The 20155-nt window shown below is 45.1% G+C and overlaps 1 protein-coding gene across 1 annotated transcript; it reads left to right on the top strand.

Annotated features, from left to right (window-relative positions):
* Positions 1-12509: 12509 nt before the first annotated feature.
* Positions 12510-18626, top strand: LOC135516042 (proline and serine-rich protein 2-like). Its single transcript, XM_064940023.1, has 4 exons — positions 12510-12779; positions 13825-14053; positions 15805-16078; positions 16387-18626. Exons 2-4 carry the CDS (start codon positions 13961-13963, stop codon positions 17385-17387), a joined length of 1368 nt encoding a protein of 455 aa, XP_064796095.1. The 5' UTR covers positions 12510-12779; positions 13825-13960; the 3' UTR covers positions 17388-18626.
* Positions 18627-20155: the final 1529 nt, after the last annotated feature.

Genomic DNA, 20155 nt, shown 5'->3' with positions numbered 1-20155 from the left:
ATACATTTGCCAAAAATTCTAAAAAAATCTGTTTTTGCTTGTCATTATGGGTTATTGCGTGTAGATTGATGAGGACATTTTGGGGGGGAATAAGGTTGTAACTTTAAAAAAATGTGGATAAACTTGATTATTAGCCAGAAGTGTGATTGTCTGCAAGGCTGAATAAAGATGCAGTACTATAGTAAAGATACATGTAGGCTATATTAGTCTTGATTTTCCATGTGTTGGCTGAATTTCCCTTAGCAACACACTAACACATTTCAAATAAAGAACTTGCATCTCAACTTCTGGACTTGTCTCATTGCTGTTGTGCTGTTTGTTGCTACTTGGCTAGCTGCTAAATTGTTTTTACTTTTATTGCATTTTACCAACATCTTTTCCTTGCTCTACTATTTTCATTCAAGTAAACTCAGCAAAAAAAGAAATGTCCTCTCACTGTCAACTGTGTTTATTTTCAACAAACTTAACGTGTGTCAATATTTGTATGAACATAACAAGATTCAACAACTGAGACATAAACTGAACAAGTTCCACAGACATGTGACTAACAGAAATTGACGAATGTGTTCCTGAACAAAGGGGGGAGTCAAAATCAAAAGTAACAGTCAGTATCTGGTGTGGCCACCAGCTGCATTAAGTACTGCAGTGCATCTCCTCCTTATGGACTGCACCAGATTTGCCAGTTCTTGCTGTGAGATGTTACCCCATTCTTCCACCAAGGCACCTGCAAGTTCCCAGACATTTCTGGGGGGAATGGCCCTAGCCCTCACCCTCCGATCCAACAGTTCCCAGACGTCCTCAATGGGATTGAGATCCGGGCTCTTCGCTGGCCATGGCAGAACACTGACATTCCTGTCTTGCAGGAAATCACGCACAGAACAAGCAGTATGGCTTGTGGCATTGTCATGCTGGAGGGTCATGTCAGGATGAGCCTGCAGGCAGAGTACTAAATGAGTGCGGAGAATGTCTTCCCTATAACGCACAGCATTGAGATTGCCTGCAGTGACAACAAGCTCAGTCCGATGATGCTGTGACACACCGCCCCAGACCATGACAGACCCTCCACCTCCAAATCGATCCTGCTCCAGAGTACAGGCCTTGGTGTAACGCTCATTCCTTCATGAGCGTTCCACAGGTGCATGTTCATTAATTGTTTATGGTTTATTGAACAAGCATGGGAAACAGTGTTTAAATGAAGATCTGTGAAGTTATTTGGATTTTTACGAATTATCTTTGAAAGACAGGGTCCTGAAAGAGGGATGTTTATTTTTTTGCTGAGTTTGGTTAAATTAACACTATGCCATCGAATTGCAGCCGCTGTACTCATAATATACAGGAGAACTATCACCTTATGGTGAGGATAGCCATGTTGCAAGCACAGCTTCAGATGCAATTGTTAGGCAAGGGTAATTTTAAGTGTAGGAAAGGATGAAACAGCCTCTGTGCCACCAGTAAGTACAGATAGTAGTAACCCCGTTATGGGGTTTGAGCCGCCGAAGCCTCCCACCATTAGCTCTGATAAATTGAAAACCCTAGTCATTGGCGACTCCATTGTCTGCCATATTTCACATAAAAATAATCATACAGCGATCATACACTGTTTAATAGGGGGCAGGGCAACCAACAAAAAAGGCTAGTCTGATGATGGTGCTGGCTAAGGCTAGAACTGGCAAGTGTAGAGATATTGTTATCCACGTCGGCACCAAGAAGTTAGAATGAAACCGTCAGAGGTCACCAAACGCAACGTAGCTTCAACGTGTAAATCAGCTAGAAACATGTGTCAGCATTGAGTAAATGTCTCTGCCCCCCTCCCAGTTAGGGGGAGTGATGAGCTCTACAGCAGAGTCTCACAACTCAATCGCTGGTTGAAAACTGTTTTCTGCCCCTCCAAAAAGATAGAATTTGAAGATAATTGGCCCTCTTTCTGGGACTCACCCACAAACAGGACCAAGTATGGCCTGCTGAGGAGTGACGGACTCCATCCTAGCTGGAGGGGTGCTCTCATCTTATCTATGAACATAGACAGGGCTCTAACACCTCTAGCTCCACAATGAGAGAGGGTGCAGGCCAGGCAGCAGGCTGTTAGCCAACCTGCCAGTTTAGTGGAGTCTGCCACTAGCACAGTCAGTGTAGTCAGCTCAGCTATCCCCATTGAGAGAGTGTCTGTGCCTCGATCTAGGTTGAGCAAAACAAAACATGGCGGTGTTCAACTTAGCAATCGCACTGGAATAAAGGCCTCCTCCATTCCTGTCATTATTGAAAGTGATACCTCACATCTCAAAATAGGGCTACTTAATGTTAGATCCCTCACTTCGAAGGCAGTCATAGTCAATGAACTAATTACTGATCATAATCTTGATGTGATTGGCCTGACTGGAACATGGCTCAAGCCTGATGAATTTACTGTGTTAAATGAGGCTAAGAACAATCCCAAATGTATATTTGATACTGTTGAAAAGCTAACTAAAAAGCAGCATTCAACAAGAGAGGATATCTTTCAGCAGTGATAATTCATGAACTTCTTCGATGAAAAGATCATGATCATAAGAAAGCAAATTATGGACTCCACTTTGAATCTGATTATCTCTCCAAAGCTCAATTGTTCTGAGTCTGCACAAAACTGCCAGGACCTAGGATACATGGAGATATGCAAGTTGTTTTTATTTTATTCTGTATCTCTTGACACATTCATGAAAATAGTCATGGCCTCTAAACCGTCAAGCTGCATACTGGACCCTATTCCAACTAAACTACTGAAAGAGCTACTTCCTGTGCTTGGCCCTCCTATGTTGAACATAATAAATGGCTCTTTATCCACAAAAGTGGCAGTAATAAAGCCTCTTGAAAAAGCCAAACCTTGACCCAGAAAATATAAAAAAATATCAGCCTATTTCGAATCTCCCATTCCTCTCAAAAGTTTTAGAAAAAGCTGTTGCACAGTAACTCACTACCTTCCAGAAAACAAACAATGTATATGAAAGGCTTCAGTCTGGTTTTAGACCCCATCATAGCACTGAGACTGCACTTGTGAAGTTGGTAAATTACCTTTTACTGACGTCAGACCGAGACTTTGCACTCCTCGTGCTCCTAGACCTTAGTGCTGCTTTTGATACCATCGATCACCACATTCTTTTGGAGAGATTGGAAACCCATATTGGTCTACACGGACAAGTTCTGGCCTGGTTTAGATCTTATCTGTCGGAAAGATATCAGTTTGTCTCTGTGGATTTCTTGTCCTCTAACAAATCAACTGTAAGTTTTGGTGTTCCTCAAGGCTCCGTTTTAGGATCACATGGTGAAGCCCCAAAATTGCCTACCCTGGAAGCCTGTGTTTCAGACATAAGGAAGTGGATGGCAGAAAATATTTTACTTTTAAACTCTGGCAAAACAGAGATGCTAGTTTCTAGGTCCCAAGAAACAGAGATCTGCTGTTGAATCTGACAATTAATATTGATGGTTGTACAGTCTCAAATAAAACTGAAGGTCCTCAGGACCTCGGCATTGCTCTGGTCCCTGATCTCTCTTTGGACAAACATATCAAGAATATTTCAAGGACAGCTTTTTTCCATCTTCGTAACAATGCAAAAATGCCTTTGCTTTTGTCACTTCTAGATTAGTCTACTGCAATGCTCTACTCTCCGGCTATCTGGATAATGCACTAAATAAACTTCAGTTAGTGCTTGACTCAGCTGCTCGATTCCTGACTAGAACCAAAAAATTGGATCTTATTACTCCAGTGCCAGCCTCTCTACATTGGCTTCCTGTTAAGGCTAGGGCTGATTTCAAGGTTTTACTGCTAACCTACAAAGCATTACATGGGCTTGCTCCTACGTATCTCTCCGATTTGGTCCTGCTGTACATACCTACACGTACGCTACAGTCACAAGACGCAGGCCTCCTTATTGTCCCTAGAATTTCTAAGCAAACAGCTGGAGGCAGGGCTTTCTCCCGTTGATCTAATTTTTTTATGGAATGATCTGCCTATCCATGTGAGAGATGCAGACTCTGAGTCTTTACTGAAGACTCATCTCTTCAGTAGGTCCTATGATTGATTGTAGTCTGGCCCAGGGGTGTGAAGGTGAGTGGCAAAGCATTGGAGCGAGGAACTGCCCTTGCTGTCTCTGCCTGGCCGGCTCCCCTCTCTCCACTGGGATTCACAGGGGCTGAGTCACTGGCTTACTAGTGCTCTTCCATGCTTGTTGGTTGGTTGGGTTATATCCTGCCTGGTTGGCCCTGTCCGGGGTTATCGTCGGACAGGGCCACAGTGTTCCCCAACCCACCCGTCTCAGTCTCCAGTATCTATGCTGCAATAGTGTATGTGCCGGGGGGCTAGGGTCAGTCTGTTATATCTGGTGTAATTATTTGATTATTTCGACTCTCTCTCTACCGCACCTGTTGTCTCGACCTCTGAATGATCGGCTATGAAAAGCCAACTGACACTTACTCCTGATTTACTGATCTATTGCACCTTCTACAACCACTGTGATTATTACTTGACCCTGCTGCTCATCTATGAACATTTGACCATCTTGAAGAACAATCTGGCCATAAATGGCCATGTACTCTTATAATTTCCACCCGGCACAGCCAGAAGAGGACTGGCCACACCACAGAGCCTGGTTCCTCTCTAGGTTTCTTTCTAGGTTCCTGCCTTCCTCAGGAGTTTTTTCTAGCCACTGTGCTTCTACATCTGCTTTGCTTGCTGTTTGGGGTTTTAGGCTGGGTTTCTGTACAGCACTTTGAGACATCTGCTGATGTAAAAAGGGCTTTATAAATACATTTGATTGATTGTTTGAATGAATTAGGACTTGCCGCAAACGGCAAAATTACCAGCAGTCGGGCTCGCCACACTGTGGGCTATTCATCCAATTGAAATCTCATGTGTGTTTTAGAATCTTTAATTATCAGATGGTGCCATTTGACTTCTGTTATGGGACGCTCTCATGGAAAAGGGTTTTATCATGTCCAACTACATCAACATCTGTAATTGGCTGATGCAGAATTTGTTACAGGAAATAATCACTGCCACCTGGTCAGGTTAGCATAGGGTAAAATGTTCCAGGTTATGCAATGGCAACAGCTGACATGTTACGTTTTATCACCTGCAACTACATCAACGATTTTAATTGGCTGATGAGAATTTTGAGAATGAAAAAGTTTAAACTTAAACTTTTTCAAATGTTTGCAAGCATGGACACACCTTGTCCGTAGACTGCTTACAGGGTAAGGAAACCAGTGTGTGATTTGGGTGAACTATCCCTTTAACATTTTATATTCATCCACTGTCTGTCATGCTTCTGGATGACATGATGACGTCAAATGTGAGTATATTACGTTGAAAATAAGTCGGCCATCTTGTCTTCAGTTATTTAATAGTTCAATGCTCTGAATGAATAAAGACAGTTTTAGCATGGACATTGCCATTGGCGGCTTCTTGAGTGTCTTTCAGGTGGCGACATAGAGGTTGAAAGAGGGCTCTAGATGGATATATCTTGTTTTCATCATGGACAAAGTAGTCAACAGGGTAGGGATTATTATGGGTTGGGAGCAATCAGCCAATGATCAGATCATTATCCACTTCTTGAAATTGGGCTGCCTATGGTTTGTAAGTGGCTTTAAGCTATATCACTGGCAATGGAGACCTGTCATTCAGGGAAGATAGGGCACAGCACAGTTTTATATATATATATATATATATATATATATTTTTTTTGTTGCCTGTTTTACATGTTATTTTGGCATTAATACGTGTCACATATCAGTTTGCAAACAATGTAAAAAAAAAATGTAGTTAATAAAGCCTCATACAAACTTCTTTGCTTTCTTGAGTACGGCGGCTCCGAAATGCAGGTGTTTCAGCCTAGCTCAGTGCTTTCTGTGGTGGAGGGGCAGGCAGTGGAAAATACAGAGCGTAGGAGTTGGTAATCTTCCCTAGTTGCGCTGTGACAGGGACAGCTAGGAAGTTCTAGCCCCCTTGGGTGCTGCCATATATTTACATAAAAAGTGCAAATCCAAGAAGGCTCGCCATTGGCCACAGATAAAATGATGTCAAATCACGTTTTATCTACCGTAGCGTTGATTGGACTGATCATGTCAACGTCATTCTTTCAAAATCTTAGCTTGCAAGCTAGACAAGCAGTCATCATCATGAATCACGTTGACAATCTACTAAATCCTTTGTACGTCATATGAAGATAAATTATTTTCTTCCCCTGCTATTTGGTGGAGAGGGTGTGTGGTCCGCGTCTGGGTTTTTAAGGGTCTCTTTTCCAAGGTTAAAAGGACAAACATTCATGTGCAACACCATGGGCCAGAAAATGTTGAATACATTGACCATGCTGTCAATTCAGCATGACTTCTGCCGCGTTCAAAACAACTGGAAACTGGGAAATCTCAGACTTCATTGCTTTCAAGACAACCGAGAACTATACGTTTTGAACGGTCATACAACTCGGAATTCAAGTAGGGAACTTGGGGCCTCTTTCTAGAGCTACGACCTGAAGATCATTGACGTCATCATGATTCCACCTCGTTTTTTTTGAGTTCCCAGTTTTGTTTTGAAAGCACCATATATCCAGAGAATGCCAGACTTTGATGACAAAGTTGAATGAAAACAATTGCCCATGAGAAGGACCGCAGAGCCACCTTCCTGTTCAAGTGAGCACAGCACAATGGTGAGTCCAAAAATGTCTTGTATGTTGCTGCATAAATGATGAAATATGCCAGGAAAATATGCATGTTGTCAATGTGCCTCACCCTAAAAATGTGGTCCCTTTCCCCCTGATAATTTAGCCTACTGTTCTAACTTGGTGGTGAACATGTAGCCTATGGCCTGTTTTAGAGAAATGTCATCATCGAATATTATAAGGGATTTCGTTGTCTGCTTATTATGCCCCATTTATTTATCCTATGTTTCTCACTTTGTGTACAGAGAGAATACTGTAAGAACGGCCCATGTTCTGAATTCTTCCGCTGAACAAATAGTTATGACTACGACCGTCTTAGCTCGCTCATTAAGGTCTTATTGGAAATGACGGATTGCCTCTTATCCGCTTATCGTTCTCTTATGCCATAGTTTGTACATCTCAATTGTCAGAAGACACCACATTTGTTTAAACAAGTTAGCCATATCAGATGTGGTTTTTAAAAAGGCAGTAAATGAGGCTGAATGAACTGTTTCGCTGCCAGAAAAAGCTGATAGCCAGGCGTAGCGGTGGTAAGGATTCACTCCATGGTACTGAAAAGAAAGCTCTGCTGTTGGGACAGCTTTATGTGGGCCCTAACAGTTTGTGGGCACCGTTGGTCACTGTTATAGTGCGATTCATGTATTGTTTAGTGTTGTGCAGTGGCTTTGCTGGGATTTAGCACCAATATTTACATGCTAAAATCACCACTGGGAGTCCCTAATCCCAATATTGTTTGAAGAAAATGCATTCATTTTTGAGGCCACTAGATGGCAGTGGTGTAAAGTACTTAAGTAAAAATACTTTGGTGGCCTCCCGGGTGGCAGCGCTAGCTGTGCCACCAGAGACTCTGGTGGCAGCCCAGGCCGGCTGCGACCGGGAGGTCCGTGGCCTTGTGTCGTCCAGGTTAGGGAGGGTTTGGCCAGTAGGGATATCCTTGTCTCATCATCAGTGGGTGGGTGATTGTTCCTGTCTCTGTGTTTGTGTTTTGTAGTGTTTTTTTTTATTAAACATGAATCAATATAACCACGCTGCGTTTTGGTCCGCCTCTCCTTCAACTAAAGAAAACCGTTACAGAATCACCCACCACAACAGGACCAAGAGGCGTGGTAACGGGCAGCAGCAGGAGCAGCGCGATAAAAACTTCTGGACTTGGGAAGAAATCCTCGACGGGAGAGGACCCTGGGCAAAACCAGGGGAGTGTCGCCGTCCCAAGGTGCAGCAGGAGAAGTGGTAGCAGGAGCAGCGCGAGAAGGAATGGACATGGGAGGACGAATTGGATGGAAAGGGACCCAGGGCACAGCCAGGAGAATATCGCCGCTCCAAAGAAGAGCTGGATGCAGAGAAGGCGGAGAGGTGCTGGTATGAGGAGGCAGCACGGCGGCGTGGATGGAAGCCCGAGAGTCAGCCCCAAAAATGTATTGGTGGAGGCACACAGGAAGTGTGGCGAAGCCAGGTAGGAGACTTGCTCCAACTTCCTGTGCTTACAGGGGAGCGAGAAAGACCGGGCAGGCACCGTGTTATGCGGTGGAGTGCACGTTGTCCCCAGTGCGGGTGCATAGCCCGGTGCGGTACATACCAGCTCCGCGTATCGAGCCAAGTGCCATGAAGCCGGCTCTACGCATCTGGTCCCCAGTGCGTCTCCTTGGGCCGGCTTCCATGGCACCAGCCTTGTGCACGGTGTCCCCGGTTCGCCTGCATAGCCCAGTGCGGGCTATTCTACCTCGCTGCACTGGCAGGGCGACCGGGAGCATTCAACCGGGTATGGTTGGGCAGGCTCGGTGCTCAAGAGCTCCAGTGCGCCTGCACGGTCCGGTCTATCCGGTACCACCTCCACGCACCAGCCCTCCGGTGGCAGCCCCCCGCACCAGGCTGTCTCTCCGTCTCATCCCTACAGGTGCTCCCGCCTGTCCAGCGCTGCCGGAGCCTTCCTCCTCTCCAGCGCTGCCGGAGTCTCCCGCCTGTCCAGCGCTGCCGGAGCCTTCCTCCTCTCCAGCGCTGCCGGAGTCTCCCGCCTGTTCGGCGCTGCCAGAGCTGCCCGCCCCTCAGCCCAGAGGCGCCAGAGCCCCTCAGCCCAGAGCCCCTGCCCCTCAGCCCAGAGCCCCTGCCCCTCAGCCCAGAGCCCCTGCCCCTCTGTCCAGAGCTTCCGCCCCTCTGTCCAGAGCCCCTGCCCTTCTGTCCAGAGCTTGCGCCCCTCTGTCCCGAGCTGCCCATCAGTCCAGTGGGGTCATTTAGTAGGGTCACCGTGGTTAGGAGGCTACGGAAGCGGACAAGATGGCGGAATAAGACGTTGGTGAAGTGGGGTCCGTGTCCTGCGCCAGAGCCGCCACCGTGGACAGACGCCCACCCAGACCCTCCCCTATAGGTTAAGGTTTTGCGGCTGGAGTCCGCACCTTTGGGGGGGATTATTTAGTATGATCAGGGCGTGAGTTGGGGTGGGCAGTCTATGTTTGTTTTTCTATGATTTGGGTATTTCTATGTTTCGGGCCTAGTATGGTTCTCAATCAGAGGCAGGTGTCATTAGTTGTCTCTGATTGAGAATCATACTTTGGTAGCCTGGGTTTCACTGTGTTTGTGGGTGATTGTTCCTGTCTCTGTGTTTGCACCAGATAGGGCTGTTTTTGGTTTTCCACGTTTATTTTTTTGTAGTGTTCGTGTATCTTTTTTTAATTAAACATGAATCAATATAACCACGCTGCGTTTTGGTCCGCCTCTCCTTCATGTAAAGAAAACCGTTACAGTGAGGCACATGGGCTATGAACAGCTTACTACACAACATACACTTATCTATACCATAGCTAAGAAAGTATTGCTATCTCCCTGGCATATTACATCATTTATGCAGCAGCATGCAGGACATTTTAGGACTCACCATTGTGCTGTGCTCAATTGAACAGGAAGGTGGCGCGGTGGTCCTTCTTGAGGGCAAATTTTGTCATAAAAGTCTGGCATTCTCTGGATTTATGGTGCTTTCAAGACAACTGAGAACTCTGGGGGGGGGGAAACAAGGTTGAATCATGACGTCAGTGATCTTCAGGTCAGAGCTCTAGGAAGAGGACCGCGTTCCCGAACTGGAATTCTGAGTTGAATAATTCTGCATTCTGAATTCCTGGTGAAGTTGGTTGAGAGAATGCCAAGAGTGTGCAAAGCTGTCATCAAGGGAAAGGGTGGCTACTTTGAAGAATCTCCAATTTAAAATATATTTAGATTTTTTTACACTTTTTGGTTACTGCCTGATTCCATATGTGTTATTTCATAGTTTTGATGTCTTCACTATTGTTCTACAATGTAGAAAATAGTAAAAATGAGGAAATACCCCTGAATGAGTAGGTGTGTACAAACTTTTGACTGGTACTGTATATACAGTTGAAGTCGGAAGTTTACATACACCTTAGCCAAATAAATTTAAACTCAGTTTTTCACAATTCCAGACATTTAATCCTAGTAAATATTCCCTGTTTTAGATCAGTTAAGATCACGACTTTGTTTTAAGAATGTGAAATGTCAGAATAATAGTAGAGAGTGATTTATTTCAGCTTTAATTTCATTCACCACATTCTCAGTGGTCAGAAGTTTACATACACTTAATTAGTATTTGGTAGCATTGCCTTTAAATTGTTAACTTGGGTCAAATGTTTTGGGTAGCCTTCCACAAGCTTCCCACAATTATTTGGGTGAATTTTGGGCTTTTCCTCCTGACAGAGCTGGTGTAACTGAGTCAGGTTTGTACACCACCTTGCTCACACACGCTTTGTTGTTCTTAAGCCATTTTGCCACAACTTTGGAAGTATGCTTGGGGTCATTGTCCATTTGGAAGACCCATTTGCGACCAAGTCTTGAGATGTTGCTTCAATATATCCACATAATTTCCATTTCTCATGATGCCATCTATTTTGTAAAGTGCACTAGTCCCTCCTGCAGCAAAGCACCCTCACAACATGATGCTGCCACCCCCGTGCTTCACAGTTGGGACAGTGTTCTTTGGCTTGCAAGTCTCCCCCTTTTTCCTCCAAACATAACGATGGTAATTATGGCCAAACAGTTATATTTTTGTTTCATCAGACCAGAGGACATTTCTCCAAAAAGTACCATCTTTGTTCCCATGTGCAAACGGTAGTCTGTTTTTTTTATGTTGGTTTTGGAGCCGTGGCTTCTTCCTTGCTGAGCGGCCTTTCAGTTTATGTCGATATAGGACTTGTTTTACTGTGGATGTAGATACTTTTGTATCTGTTTCCTCCAGCATATTCACAAGGTCCTTTGCTGTTGTTCTGGGATTGATTTGCACTTTTCGCACCAAAGTATGTTCATCTCTAGGAGACAGAACGCATCTCCTTCCTGAGCGGTAGGACGGCTGCATGGTCCCATGGTGTTTATACTTGCGTACTATTGTTTGTACATATGAACGTGGTACCTTCAGGCGTTTGGAAATTGCTCCCAAGGATGAACCAGACTTGTGGAGGTCTATACTTTTTTTTCTGAGGTCTTGGCTGTTTTATTTAGATTTTCCCATGATGTCAAGCAGAGGCACTGAGTTTGAAGGTAGGCCTTGAAATACATCCACAGGTACACCTCCAATTGACTCAAATGATGTCAATTAGCCTATCAGAAGCTTCTAAAGCCATGACATCATTTTCTGGAATTGTCCAAGCGAAGCGGTTAACAGGCAAGGTCAATTTAGTGTATGTAATCTTCTGACCCACTGGAATTGTGATACAGTGAATTATACGTGAAATAATCTGCCTGTAAACAATTGTTGGAAAAATTATTTGTGTCATGCACAAAGTAGATGTCCTAACCGACTTGCCAAAACTATAGTTTCTTAACAAGAAATGTGTGGAGTGGTTGAAAAACGAGTTTTAATGACTCCAACCTAAGTGTATGTCAACTTCCGACTTCAAATGTATATATTTTTTAGCTGAACAGGTAGGGCTCTGCTCCGCCTTCCGTGAATGATGGATCGCCACTGGGTGCTCCAGCACTGCAGGTGGCGTTAAAGCACCGATATTAGCTTTACGCTTTTTTCAAACACAAAATAAGAATATTATATAAATGGCGATAGCGCTCGACTGTGCTGCTCTGCGGTCACGGAAGCCATTATGGCACAGCTACAAAGACGAACCCCCATTCTATTATGGGTGACGAGTAGGGTAACGCCAGCAGCAAAAACTGCGGCCAAAGACTTCCGAGTCATGACTAAAAAAATACATGTCCTCAAATTAAACGCAATGTTGGAAGGTAAAACCAAACTACATAACACTCCAATTGTCTTGCATTTTAATTTTGGTGTGGCTATGGTGATAACAGTTATTTTGGAATTACAATAATGATGTCATTCATTGGGCTGGGGAATAAAAGAGATGCTCTATGATTCATGAAAATAACAGACATGCCTGCCTATGAATGAAATGTTATTATTAACAAGGCCAGGGTATGTCGTGCACTGGGTGCCAATCTCATTTGTGCCAAAGCTGAAACTAACGAAACTCTAGTCTAGAGAGTCTGGTTTGTTAAATGTTGGTCCCAATCAGGGCAGGGCAAAAGCTGCTACACGGAATTTGTATGCTAAACAGTATTATTAATTACATTTCGTGCATGATATGAACTCATAATTATTAAGGTTATATGGTCTGTAGTAAAAGGTTTGCAGAATATTCCAGATGTGACACGTTAGTGCATATGCGTTAAGTTCAAGGTTGCTAAAATGTGTAAGTGAAAAAGCCTATAATCGCCGACATATTTAACTGGGACTCAAAGAAAGGCGGTCTTAATCGTTTATATGAGTCAGTGGGCAGTCTCCAGCACTTGAATGAAAGCTCCAGTTTACTGCTCAGCTGCTGTATTGGGTGGAGTCCTGTGCGCTTAACGCTCCACTGGAACAGGAGACCTGCCACATTACGCACGGGGAGTTCGCCAAGCACGCCTGTTCCGCGAGGAGACGGGAGGGAAGAGAACTTTAAGAACAAAGCTAACGATTTCATGTTTTTGTTTACGAAAAGGAAGAGTTTGTTACTCCATCCCTGTATACAGAGTGGAGTTTTGGGACATTTTTGATATTTTTCTCTGTAGCCTATGGTTATTTTACGATTATTTTAAAAGGTAAGTGCATCTCTCAATTTTTAAGAAAGTTAAGTAAAATCAATTCAATGTAAATATGTCTACCATACCCTGTGTCTATGGAAACCTATTTTGGACTCACAGGAAAGAATATTTGCATAGAAAATACTGGGACTGGGAATAGGAAGTCCCAGTGTCCCACTGCAAAATATCTTGATTTGAGGTTTTATTTGATCATGACCTAAACTCATAGGCTTCATCGAAACCAGTGGCTAGAATGGAATGTGTCAAAGCAGTCACCTTGACAAATCACTCAACAGCTTTGAGCGTCCAATGTAGGTGTATTTGAAGGTCCTAAACAAGGAGGCCTTGTCTGGTGGAGCCTGTTTGCTCTTCGCTAACATACCTGATCCAGAATAACTCCTCTATCAGTTCATGAGCTCTGTACCAGTGATTCTGTGCCATAACTACCCATGGAGTGACTAGTGGGGGAAAAAACTACATGTAACAGGTATATTGTAATAACTACCTGCTATAGAGAGTGTAATAACTATCACAAATGACAAGGACGCACTAGTCGAGGGACCTACTGAACACGGTGCACCTGGTTTCTTGCCTATGACTTGGGGATGTGCTCCCCCCAGCTGAGGAGACCAGCAATGGCAAACATGACGACCTGTTGCAAAATTACTTTTGATACTTCACTTCAGCTGAGATGGTTGAGTCAGTGTCAGCTTGGAGCTCAAACTTTGTGTTGAGAGTTTGGTATTTACATGATGTAGATTTACACTGAATACGTGTTTGGGGAGGGGGAAGGAAGGAAGGAGGGAGACATTTTCCCAAGGAGAGCTGTGGGGGAGTATTCTGTTCTCACCAGCTGTTTCCCCCGAGAGTATTTAGACAGTCAACAACATGATATTGATGTTATAGTAAACCAAAATACCACTGTATTATTACATTCATTCTATTACGGTACAGTCTTAGTCCAGGCTATCAGGGAAGTAGTCTTATACTGTACAACTACTACTGTGTTATTGTTTGAGCTGGCCTCCTTTATGCCGTTCCTCCTCTCTCTATTTGTTTCTAGACTGTGTTTGAGGAGATTAAAAGATTATTCAGAGTGAGAGCAGACACGTTCCCGGACGTTATCTCCAAGGACTGCTCGGAAACCACTGACCCCTCATGAGATACCCACAAGTCACCTGGCATTTGACCCGATAACCATGGACGTCCGAGTGCAGGCCAATCCTAACCTCCATTTCGGGGTCAACGGGGGTCATGATGGCGCTAATAGAAACTCCCGCAGTAGACCATTTGTGAGTATAACTTGAATGAAAACATTTCAGTTAATGTTTGTTTTTTCTCTTAGTATCTCAAATATAAAATTCGAAATATTTGTGGCATTGAAGAATTCACCTGTTCCTGGTTGAGAGCAGGTGCTTTTCATTGTGTGACTTGCAGTGCTTTTCAAACCTGACTGTGCTGTTTATACAGCGAAGTCTGTCTCCATGCCCCCCTCTGTCATACTGTCACTGAGAAATTACACAGGATTAACCACTACATCCTGTTGCATGCCTCAGGGATGACACACATATATATACACACACACACACACACACCACGGAGACAAAGGGAAACCGGTTAAGGTGCAGTTTTGTAGGTCCTGCATCACACAACAAAAGTCAGTGGTGTTTGGTTTCAACTGAGTTTGTCTGCAGGTGTGTGTGTGCGTGCGTGTGTGTTGGTGCGTGGGAGTGTGCACATGGGTGCGTGCGTACATGTGTGTGTATGGTTGGTGTGTGTATGTGTGGCTGAATAGAACAGGTCTGTGTTGTGGTAAATATTTACCTCTGGTAAAGGTTGATCTCTCCATCCCTACAGTGATGCCTAGCAACGAGATGGCATTCTGCTGCAGTGGCAACCTGTTACCCTAGTAATCAAAGGCACAGGGTCGTAACCTGAAACGGCAAACAAAAATAGTTTGTTTGTCACTGATTGACAGTGGTGATAATCGTCAATGAAAGGTGTATGGGTGCATCTGTTTTTGACTTTCTTGTTGCAATAAAAAATGGGCCATGGTCAGCCAGGTATTTGTGTCTGTGTGTGCTTTCCTGGGTTTGTGTGTCTACTCCCTACATGTGTGTATTTAGATGACACATTGTTTTATGGGGGATCTACAGTATGTATAGCTAGTCTCTAGCTGGATTGTGCATTCTGTTGACCTAATGCCTTTTTCCTAAACCCATTAATGTTCATTTTAAACAATCTAACCAGGTTGCCCTTTGATTCAGCGCATTATCTTGAGTGAAACAGAACCCAGAGAGCAGTGGAAAAGCTATAGTCAGTGTCATCCAGCAGCTGTCAAAGCAGCCCTATCATTGGATACCCTATGCCTGTTGTTCTGTGGCTGCATGTGCTCTGTACAGAGGGACAGGTAGTGATGTAACATGTAGGCAGTGAGGTCTCCCTGTAGGAGGGGCTAGAGGGTGTAGGCTCCTCCCTTCAGGGCTCTGAGCTAGGTTGGGGGGATTTAGAAGGTTGGGAGGTGGGAGAGCACGAACAAGCAGCCCTGTGTTCTCACCGTCGCTCATACACATACATAAACATACGAGAGATGGCAGGCAGCTTGATGGATTGGGACACAGGGTCTCTCAGTTAAGAATTGTGCAAAAATGTTGGCAGTCAGCTGTCCACCAGCGGGTGGTCTCTAATACATGGCGCACCGAACGAACGCCAGACGAACGTCAGATCGACGTTTGGTGTAGTGTGTATGGTCCTTTCAAGTAGGAGGAGAAAGGCTAAACCAACAGGATCTATGTTTGTTTACATAACTCTTTTGGGCAACATGAAGTATATCCCATACACTAGACCTGGGATGTTATAGGAGATATATTACTGTGACATACATTATTGTATAACAGTAACTCATGTATGACCAATTACCCCTTAACCAAAGAGCACCTTTAACCTACGTTTTTGATGATCTACTAGTGTGTCCCTGTAGCCGGTTCCATCCAAGTGACTCGTGTGTGTTGTGTTGCCCTGTGCTCTGTGTCAACCCCTACAGGAGGATAACGCACTTCAGTTCTTAAGCCAGGAGGAGCAGGATTGTATCCTGTTCTTTGAGGAGACCATTGACTCCCTTCTGACTGCCCCAGCAGTAGATGAGCTTGATGGACCAGGACCCCCCATCCTGGCATCTGCCCCCAGCACCGTACCACCCCGCTCAGCCTTGGACAGACCCACCAGCACCAAGGACCAGGACATCATAGACCTGGTTCGCCCAGCACAGCCTGATCTAGTCCACCCCATACAGGCACCGTTCAAGTCCTCCATGCCAGGTACAGCACAGTCCACTACTTGCTCCACCCTGAACAGTACTGTTTACATTTGATTATGATTACCAGTCCCTTTTGATCATTAGAATTACTACAGTCAAATGAGATCAGACTTTATCACTGTCATCTGAATGACGGATTACTCAGCATTGACATTTGCAGTATGTAGTCATTCTACAAGAAATATGATTCAGACTTGCCATTGACCCAATGGTTTTTTGAAGATATAGACTTGTCATTGACCTTGTCTTTTGAAGATACAGAACGTGTCGAGAACTGATGAGTTTACTTCTCAAACTTTCTTTTTGCAGATTTCACCCAGAATATGGTGATGAACAACCCTGAGAGGCATTTTGATAACAAACCGAGGCGCGAGGTGATGGAAAACTTCCCTACAGAGTGCAACCTGCCCCTTCCTGGAAAAGACAATGCCCCCTATGGCCACGCCCTGTACCAGCCTGTAGGCTCCGTCCCCACCCCCGTCGTCATCGCCCAGAAGATCGCCGAGAACCAGGGGAGCGGAGGGAACACTAACATCCTCTCCTCCTCCCTCCTGTCCAACCACCGTAGGAACCTTGATTTGGAGAACATAGAGAGACCACCCACCTCCCCAGATTATCCACTCAAACAGGGTCCGACCACCTCAGCCAAGCCCAACCATTACCCCGTCAACATCAGCATGATAATGGGCAGCAACCAGCACCACAGCGATTCGCTGGCCAGTGTGAACCTCCAGGACAGGAAGTCTCAGATGCTGGCTAACCTATCAGGGACGTCCCACCCTGTGGAGGCAGAGGAACTCCATGGGCTGCAGAAGGTCCAGGCAAACCTTCCCACCCGCAGTGTGTCTTTCAGGGATCCCACTCCAAATAAGTCCCGAATGGAGGCACTGTCCAAACTGGGCTTGAGCCGAAACCGCTCCCCATCAGGGGATTTCTCTCTTATAATCACCCCCAAGAGCAGCACAAACGCCAAACCCGCTGCTGCCCGGATTCCGGTTGCCACCCCTACACCCATTCCTATACCTACACTGACACCCATGAGTAAACCAGGCGTGGCCAGACAGGCAAGCCCCTTGCCATCAGTAACAGTCAACACCAATAGCTCTCACGCCAGTATCCATGACAACAAGCCTGCTTCTCCCCCGCCCGAAGTCTCGTCCAAGGACTTTAACAGCTACGGCGGGAAGACCATCGTGGTGAACCCCTCTAAGGCTGCTGCTGCTGCTCCCTCCACCAGTAGCCATGGCAGTAAGGCCCACCCAGTGACCTCTCACAGTGACTTCAACCCTTACGGGGTAAGACTAAGGTAATGAAACCTGCTCCTGTGACCACAATCAGGCCTGATCCACCACAACCAGACATCCAGAGCAGGACCATACCTCCCCCAGCATCCACCTCCGCCAGAGTGATGCCTCCCCCTGTCTCCACCCCCACCCCAGCCAGAGTGATGCCTCCCCCAGCTTTCAACTCCACCCCAGCCAAAAGGATGCCTTCACCAACCTCCACCTCCATCCCAACCAAAGTAGAAACCATGCCCTACGAGGTCAACAGCTACGGGGGGAAGACCAGAATGGTCACCCCATCCCACACCACCCCCTCCCCCATTACCACCCCTGAAATCCTCACACACACTCTAGTGAGGTCCCCCAGCAAAGCTTCATCCCCAGTGCCTTCTCAAGCCCCCAGACCTTTCTGCTACAGCACTCCCCCTAGCTCCAACAGGGTGGCTGCGTCTCCCCCGGAGCCCCGGCCGAAGTCCGCCGTCTCCAAGCCGTCCTTCCGCTCCCAAGGGATCACTGTGCAGTTCTCCGGACGGGGAGCGTCGGATGAGTCGCGCAGGGATGCACTCCGGAAACTGGGACTGCTAAAAGACACTTTCTAACTCTGGGATCGCCACCTCTGTCTTCCTTCTTTCATTGTCTCCTCTGCATAACCTCCATTCAGATTACAGGTGGACAGGCGCAACTAATGCCTCTGACGTTTTCTTTCTGAAAGGATGTGAGGTGTGGCAGGAGAAGATACCTACATTACTGTGGAATGAAACAGGTTCCTGGTTGAAACCCGGCACACCAGGTTCTGAGCCAATGAATGCTGACAAACGAGTCCGACGCGTCACATGGCCTAGTTGACAAATGAGCACGCGTACGTTTTTTTTCTTCAAATACACACACGCGCACGTGTGTACACACGCACTCGTCAAACACATACGCGCACATGCACTCATACCCACAAATACATTCACCCAACAACTCCCACACTCCCACAGAGCTGTTGTATGCATCAAAGCTCCGTCTCTTTATTGTGCTCTATTTAACTGTAATCCTACTCAGTGTTTTACATTGCCTCTGAACCAAGACATGGTTTTTCCGCTACATCACAGTAGACATGTACCTCCTATTTTTTTCTCTGGGCCAAAACAGACAAAAAACAGACGTGTGCAAAGGGGAACGCAGACAGCTGAATGTCTTTGGCATTGGCACATTTGGCAGAGACCGACGTTTTACTCCCTTCGCCTCCCTCTGATGTCACATACTCAGCTACCAGTGAGAATCTTTCATTTCATCCAAAGGTGGATTTATCTCATTTACTTTATATGACACTATATTGATTCCAAAGATGGATTTATATCACCTGAGAACCCCCATGTTATATATGAGCATTGTTGTTGTCATCTCACCATACAGTTCTTATGAGCATGAACAAGGACATGGCTTATTTCCTGGTAGAATAAGGTTGAATTAGCTTCACTCACTGATCTATTAGAATGTACCTATATTCCCTGTGAGGACGGTAACTATCCTACTCATGCATATTGATTATATTTTACTATATAGGTATTTATGGCACCCATTGATTTCCACAGCTGCCTTATGGTATGTTGAAGACAGGTCACTCGGAAGGGGCTACATTCCTTCAGGTAAGAGCAAAGCTTATAAACGTAACGATTGATTGACATAGCAAGCAAACTAAGCAGCAATTAAAAAAAGTTTACATTCATTTACCTCATATGCTCAGCTCTAAGGATATTACATTATTGGACCCCATGTGTTTATCTCCTCATTTGACATTTTTTTGTGACTGTAAGTCACAGAAAAGAACCCAGGCTTGAGTTTTTAGGAAAGGAGTGATATGTCACTACACCGCTGGCTAAAGGGTATGTTTTACTCCATGGACGTGCCTCCCACACAAAACCACTAAATGTGGTTTGAAAAGTAGACTTTTACTACTTTGAGGGTGGAGAAATGTACTTAGTGAGGACTGGCATGGGCTTGTAATGCCCAAAACACAAACCCCGAAGCCACAGAATCTAGAAATACTCACAAGGACCATTTTCTTTTGTTCATGTATGCTGCACTTGCATTTGCAATATGTAATTGAACTGTCATCATAACTGATGCCTCTTGTTTCTCTCTGGACTGCAGCTATATTGGTACATAACCCTGTGTGTGTGTGTGTGTGTGTGTGTGTGTGTGTGTGTGTGTGTGTGTGTGTGTGTGTGTGTGTGTGTGCGCGTGCGTGCTCGGGTGTGTGTGTGTGTGCGTGCTCGGGTGTGTCTGCGTGAAACATGTTTGTCCATTTTAAAGTTTTATTTGATGAAAAAAAGTCAGACTCCGGTTTTGTAGTTCATCTACAGTAACTCATGAAGGATCTAATGCACACAAACACACTGGGGGAAATATACCTGTAGTTTGCAGATCCAGAGCGAGAAACAAAAAAGCCTCACAGACAACATCTTTATTTGACATTCAATGAACATTTACAAATTGTCAACTTTAGTTGCTGGTATGGTACAACAGCGCCTTCATATTTTTTGCTCATTGTCATATTGTACACAACGTTTAATGTACATCTGTGTCACTTAATAAAGAGAGTAATATACATGACTTTTCCTATCCTGAGGTTGTTTTTCTTCGCAGGGCATTTACTATGGAATGTTATGGATGAGTAGAATCTCAGTATTTGGTTTATAATGATGACCTTCTCTGGGAAATAATTCACCATGGTTTTAATTGAACAGTAAACGGACACGATTTCCATGCATGCATTAACTCATCTCAGCCTACATTCTAAACACTCA

The sequence above is a fragment of the Oncorhynchus masou genome, chromosome 27 (genome assembly GCF_036934945.1).
Source record: "Oncorhynchus masou masou isolate Uvic2021 chromosome 27, UVic_Omas_1.1, whole genome shotgun sequence".
NCBI lineage: Eukaryota > Metazoa > Chordata > Actinopteri > Salmoniformes > Salmonidae > Oncorhynchus > Oncorhynchus masou.
The sequence above is the reverse complement of the archived record's forward strand: the minus strand, read 5'-3'. Positions and strand labels throughout refer to the sequence as shown.